Source organism: Manis pentadactyla, chromosome 10, assembly GCF_030020395.1.
Source record: "Manis pentadactyla isolate mManPen7 chromosome 10, mManPen7.hap1, whole genome shotgun sequence".
NCBI lineage: Eukaryota > Metazoa > Chordata > Mammalia > Pholidota > Manidae > Manis > Manis pentadactyla.
In genome coordinates, this window is record NC_080028.1 from 39,468,022 (window position 1) to 39,475,225 (window position 7,204).

At 34.6% G+C, this 7,204-nt stretch overlaps 1 protein-coding gene across 1 annotated transcript; it reads left to right on the forward strand.

Annotated features, from left to right (window-relative positions):
• The first annotated feature begins 5,831 nt into the window (after positions 1-5,831).
• LOC118921371 (olfactory receptor 6C2-like) lies at positions 5,832-6,770 on the forward strand. Its single transcript, XM_057487888.1, has one exon. The coding sequence runs from the start codon at positions 5,832-5,834 to the stop codon at positions 6,768-6,770; it is 939 nt and encodes a 312-aa protein (XP_057343871.1).
• Positions 6,771-7,204: the final 434 nt, after the last annotated feature.

A 7,204-nucleotide genomic window follows, 5' to 3' on the forward strand; every position in this document is an offset into this window, starting at 1 on the left:
TAATAACCCTCAATCTCCTTCTCCCTCCCTTGCCATCTGCGATCTCTCAACCCTCCCCTTTGGTAACTGCTAGTCCCTTCTCGGAGTCTGTGAGCCTGCTGGTGTTTTGTTCCTTCAGTTTTACTTCATTGTTATACTCCACAAATGAGGGAATTCATCTGGTATTTGTCTTTCTCTGCCTGCCTTATTTCACTGAACATAATTTTGTCCAGCTCCTTCCATGTTGTTGCAAATGGTAGCATTTGCTTCTTCCTTACGGCTGGATAGTATTCAGTTGTGTTTATGCACCACATCTTCTTTATTCTCTCATCTACTGATGCACACTTAGGTTACTTCCATATCTTGGCTACTGTAAATAGTACTGCAATAAACATAGGGGTGCATATGTCTTTTTGAATCTGAGAACTTGTATTCTTTGGATAAATTCCTAGGAGTGGAATTCCTGGGTCAAATTGTATTTATATTTTTAGATTTCTGTGGAACCTCCATATTACTTTACACAATGGTTGAACCAGCTTATATTCCCACCAGCAGTGTAGGAGGGTTCCCCTTTCTCTGCCTCCTCACTAGCATTTGTTGTTTTCTTAGTCTTTTCAATGCTGGCCATCATAACTGGTGTGAAGTGATAGCTCATTGTGGTTTTTATTTGCATTTCCCTGATAATTAACAATGTGGAACATCTTTTCTTATGCCTGTTAGCCATCTGAATTTCTTCTTTGGAAAATTGTCTGTTCATATCCCCTGCCCATTTTTTAATTGGGTTATTTGCTTATTGGGTGTTGAAGTGTGTGAGTTCTTTATATATTTTGGATGTTAACCTCTTGTCAGATATGTCATTTACAAATATATTCTCCCATACTGTAGGATGTGTTTTTGTGCTGTTGATGGTGTCTTTTGTTGTACAGAAACTTTTAAGTTTGATGTAGTCCCATTTGTTCATTTTGCATGTTTCCCTTGCTTGAGGAGATGTGTTCAGCAAAAAGTTGCTCATGTTTACATTCAGGAAATTTTTGCCTATGTTTCCTTCTAAGAGATTTTGGTTTCTTGACTCACATTCAGGTCTTTAATCATTTTGTGTTTACTTTTGTGTATGGGATTAGACAATAATAAAATTTCAGTCTCTTGGATGTTGGCATCCAGTTTTGCCAACACCTGTTCTTGAAGAGGCTGTCATTTCCCCATTGTATGTCCATAGCTCCTTAATTGTATATTAATTGACCATATATGCTTGGGTTTATATGTGTGCTCTCTCTCCTGTTCCTTTGGTCTATGGGTCTGTTCCTGTGCCAGTACAAAATTGTCTTGATTACTGTGGCTTTGTCATAGAGCTTGATGTCGTGGAGCATAATCTCCCCAGTTTCACTGTTCCTTCTCAGGATTGCTTTGGCTATTTGGGGTGTTTTGTGGTTCCATATGAATTTTAGAATGATTTTCTCTAGTTAATTGAAGAATGCTGTTTGTATTTTGATAGCAATTGCTCTCAATCTGTAGATTGCCTTTGTCAAAATGGCCATTTTTACAATATTAATTCTCCCTATTCATGAGAACGTGATGTATTTCCATTTATTGGTATTTTCTTTAATTTCTCTCATGAGTATCTTGTAGTTTTCAGAGTATAGGTCTTTCACTTCTTTTGTTAGGTTTGTTTCCAGGTATTTGATCTTTTTGTTGCAACTGTGAGTGGATTTGTTTTCCTTATTTCTCTCTGCTAGTTCCTCTTAGTGTATAGGAATGCAACAGAATTCTGTATATTAATTTTTAGTCCTGCAACTTTACTGAATTCAGATATTAGATCTAGTAGTTTTGGAGTGGATTCTTTAGGGCTTTTTATGTACAGTATCATGTCGTCTCCACTCTTTCTCATTTAATATATGTGGAGCTTTATTTCTGGCCTGTCTATTCTACTCCATTGTTCTATATGTATGTCTTGATGCCACGACCGTCTGTAGCTTTCTTCTTTAGTTTGTAATCAGGAAGTGTGATTACCCCATATTATTATTTCTTCTGATTATTACTCTCATTGTTTCATAGAAAACTATTAAATCAATATTGAAATATTCAACTTTCTATTAAATATTAAATTAAAATTTTTATTTAACATTTTCAATATTTAGTAATTAAACATTTTATTCATTGTTAATAAAATTAATAAATATGAAAAAGAAATAATTTCAAAAATAAATAGCATGAATCATTTAAAAAGTACTGAGTATGAAAGATATGAAAAGTATATAAGGCCTATTTAGAAAAATAGAAATTTTTTCTGAAAAGTAATATGAAATTCTATGTAAATAATATAGAATAAAGTCATTTAAAGACCATCTTACAAGTGGTGAAATAGTCACAATGCACATAACAGGATATACGTACATACGTAATAAGATATATATTCATAAGCAATAGTAATTTATGCTTAGTTTTAGGAAATATTGTCAGTAGAGCAGGATATTTGTACAAAAATGTCTGTATCACAGCTGAAGGTTGAGTTTAAAAGATTTATATATTTATAATAAAAATTGTTGAGTCACTTAATAAGCTCAAAATAGTCATTTTTTATAATAGTGAAACATTTTTTAAGCAAACACAAAGTCTCATCTGTTAGAATTCATTTCAAATTGTGATGGAATGCACCAAAATGAAATACTGTGTCTTCTCCAAATGATACAGATTTCTAACTATTGAGTAAAAAGGTTTGTTTTTAATTGTCAAAATAATTTGAAAGCCATGATATAAAGGGTGCTTCATATTTATGAACATGTTAGTTCATAAGAATATATTTACGTTGGATTATATGGAAATGTATAATAGACTAAGGGCGGTTATTACCTTTAGTTTATTTTTCCATTTTTCTTATGTTAATTTTTTAATAATAAATAGGCATTATTTATGGCAAAAATATGTTACCAAAGAAGAAAAGGTGTAATTGTATTCTCGTACAGTAATTAGCCACTATAGGTGTTATTGAAGAAAAGGAGTAAAAAGTAGGCTTGCTCTTTCTCATTTGATTTATATTTTGTGTAAAGTCCTTTGTTGGATAGCACTGTGGAATCTTCAGTTCTCTGAGGACATTGTCCCCACTGCTGCCTGTTTCAGAGTCCTTGCCAAAATATTTCACAAAAGACTCATAAATAACTTTGGATCCTAATTCATCTGGGACTTGAGTCCACATACAAGTCATGCAAACCTTTCCTCATCCTTATAACCCTCAGGATGTTCAGGGATAAAGAAGCAACTGAAACCACCATGTCTGTAGTATTTGAGAGACTTAGAAAATTATTTTCTTTTAGAAACAGTTTTATATGTTTTACCAAGATTAGAGAGATATGAATAGTTAGTTGAATTGCGCTAAAAAGAAACAGGAGTTTATAATTTTGAGTTGACTGAAGGCTTTGATAGGGCTGGATTTGTATATCAACATCTATTAGGTCACCTAAAATAGGTGAAACAAAGGACTTCTGGAAGCAACCTCGAATTGGAAATCATCTGCTGACATAATTTAGATCCTTGCATTCTCTAAAATGCTTAGTTTTCTATAAGACAAGAGAAGTAAACATCCATTAGTCAAACAATAGTGTTAATTTATTTTCAAGATATTTGGGAGCAAGGACATGGCCTAAAGTTTCAAGACTTGTGTAGGGCAGAGTTGTGTTACGACAGAAGAAAGGAGAGGTAGGTGGCCTGTATATGATTCCTTTTCCATATCTTGTGTTGACTCAACTATTTAATTATTTTAATTACTGAATCTATTGTAACTATTCAGTTAATTTATTGTTAGTTGTGTGATGTTCACATTCATGGGAGTGCCCTGCTCATCCTAAAACATCAAACCAGGGTCATCCTTTCATTCCTTTACCAAAACCTGAAAACTCTTGGAGGTTTACTACGGGTAATAGGCAAGTGGTTGATACAGAGTTTGTCCCACTTCTTAAGGAAGGGACTATTTTTAAAGTAATTAAGTGAAACTTTCTCATAGCCAGTTAATTAGAATTTCTATAACAAATGACTTGGTTATTCTTCAATTTACTTATGGGTTTAAGCAAACATTGGAGATTGAAATCATTTTGGAAGGAATTAGTGTAGTTATCTGGTGTTAATAAGGATCAACCACAGAGCAGCTGATGGTCCTAATGCAGGATTTAAGAGTTTTAATCTGTGGCGTTAATATATTTCTGGCAGGTGTAGTGAGGCGGTATGAATAGAATCCATAAAGGAAAGCTATTTCTATGAAAAAAACCTGTGATATGTCAGGTAAAACAATTTGCCTTCGCAGGTATTGCATACATGCTGAGTGTGTTGTCAGGCTATGGTGTGACTCAGGAGCCACTCAGAGCATTTCCTCCACCACACATAAAAGACAACAAGAATCACCTAAAGTAGAGTAAGAGGTTGGGCAAAAGTAACAGCTGTCAGAGTCGTTTTTTTGTTTTTTTTGTTTTTTATTTTGGTATCATCAATGTACAATCACATGAGCAACATTGTGGTTACTAGATTCCCCCCATTACAAGCCCCCACCACACACCCCATTACAGTCACTGTCTATCAGCGTAGGAAGATGCTATAGGGTCACTAGTTGTCTTCTCTGTGCTATACTGCCTTCCCCGTCCCCCCTTACATTATGTATGCTAATTTTAATGCCCCTTATTCTCCTTCTCCCTCCCTTCCCACCCATCCTCCCCAGTCCCTTTCCCTTTGGCAACTGTCAGAGTAGTTTTAAAATTGTATCCACATTATAAACAAATGACTTATCGAGATCTGAGGTTATATATTACCTTGAAGTAACTCTATATCTCAGTCCACACTGCTCTGTGGTTATTACATTAAACAAGATGAAAATCCTGTTTCCAACAAATTTTTACTCCCTCTAATTAACGTAGAGTGTGACAAAACACACGGAAAATTTTTAAAGTGGCCTGGGGAATTTGGAAGTACTTCTCTAAAGAGTGCAAGTAGAAAACAGAGGAATGAATCACAAAGAGTCAGGTATATGTCAGAATCAGCAAATGGATGAAGTAAGGGGGAGAGAGAAAATAAAACAATTAGATAATATTCTTTTTCTTGAGAGGTAGTCCATGTAACATGACTTGTGCAGGGGAACAGAGACTTCAAAGGTATTAGTAGATGGATCTAGATTCATCTTGTGTCATAAACACACCTCATGTGTTTTTAGTTTATTCAGGGAAAAAAAGGGCTACAAACAGTGAAACTGGGTAAAATTTTGGTTATTGATAAGGGAAATATTCTTAGGGGAACAAATGTGTGATGAACGAATCTATTCCAAATTGCAAATTAAAAGAATAGTGCACATTTAAGAAATTGTCAGGGAAAATTTTGTTTTCCTTAGACTATATTATTCAAAAGACTCATAAAAACTTTAATTTTTCCCAACACATGTCATGACCATTTAGTAGGCTATAAAATCAATTTGATGGTATTTGTATTTATTTTTAATGAAATACATTAGAACATAAAACATCAGAGATCAGGGCACCAAAGGATCAGTATTTCATTGTCATTTTTGTTAACAAAATATGTGTACAAGTATTTGTGTGGGTGTGAACTTGTACACCGGGTTGCAGTAAAAAATGTCTATATTAACATATGTTGTAGTAAAAATATTTGAAACTAAGGTTTCTGATCCATATAGTGATATGCTATCAACATAGCTGAGTATGAGTTATTTTTAAAATTCATTACTAAATAACACAAAACACATGTAAAATATGGGTGACTTTTCTGAACAAAACTATAATAACACAATTTTACCACTGTATTCTAAGAACTTATATCCTTCACTTTTACATGCAGTTTGGGCAAAATTCAGCCCCCCTGGAATGAGAAACCACACATCTGTAACCAGTTTCATCCTCCTGGGATTGACAGATGTTCCTCAGCTGCAGATTCTGATTTTTATATTTCTACTGATCACCTACATGTTGAGTGTAACTAGAAACTTGAGCATCGTCATCCTCACATTAGTGGATTTTCACCTTAAAACTGCGATGTACTTTTTTCTCCAAAATTTCTCCTACTTAGAAATCTCATTCACTTCTGCATGCATTCCTAGATTATTGTACAGTATATCGACAGGTGACAGGACTATTACGTATAATGCTTGCATATGCCAACTTTTTTTTACATATGTTTTTGGAATAACAGAATTTTTTCTCCTGGCTGCCATGTCCTTTGTTCAATATGTAGCCATCTGCAAACCCCTGCATTACATGACTATTATGAACTTCAGGGTCTGCAAAAGGCCCATCTTCTGCTGTTGGATGACTACATTGTTGATCATGTTACCACCACATAGCTTGGGACTGGATCTGGAATACTGTGCCTCTAATGCCATTGACCACTTTGTCTGTGATGCTAACCCTATGCTGAAGATCTCATGCTCAGATACATGGCTCATAGATCAGATGATTATTATCAGCGCTGTGATTTCTTTCCTCATAACTCTGCTGTGTGTGGTCCTGTCCTACATGTACATCATCAGGAAAATTCTAAAACTCCCCTCTGCCCAGCAGAGGACAAGAGCCTTTTCCACCTGTTCTTCCCACATTATCGTGGATTCCATCACCTATGGCAGGTGCATCTTTGTTTATATCAAACCTTCAGCAAAAGATGAAATGGGCATTAATAAGGGAGTAACAGTACTCACTACTTGCATTTCCCCCATGCTGAACCCATTCATTTACACTCTGAGGAACAAACAAGTGAAACAAGCCTTTAATGACTTAGTCAAAAGATTTAAGTTGCTCTCAAAGAATTAGGGGAATGTTGATGTCAGTATCCTTAAGCATATTTTCTTCAGTTTCTGTCTCCTTTTGCCTTTTCCTGATCTAGATTTGCCATCCATTCTGTACCAGCCCTGGTCAACTCACCCCTTTGACCTCCTCACAAAAAAGCTTCTTTCAGCTGATAATTGTAATGAAGAAAAATGAGAATATATGTCTCAGGAAATCTAAGCATGACTTCACTCCTAACATTTCCTTTCCAATTCTAAGTGGTTTGGGAAATTTAACTTAAAATATTAATACAATAGTTAACACCATTCCTTTAAATAGAACACATACAAAAAACAAACCAAAACGTTACTTAAATAAGAGACTTAATTTTGAAAAGAATCAATAATTGTTTAAGTGTTATAAGAAAAATTTTCAAAAACTGAAGATATATTTTTAAATGAGGAATAAGTATAAGACGT

Excerpts from the sequence above, each read along its gene's own strand:
- LOC118921371 (XM_057487888.1), top strand. The coding sequence starts at position 5,832 with ATGAGAAACCACACATCTGTAACCAGTTTCATCCTCCTGGGATTGACA.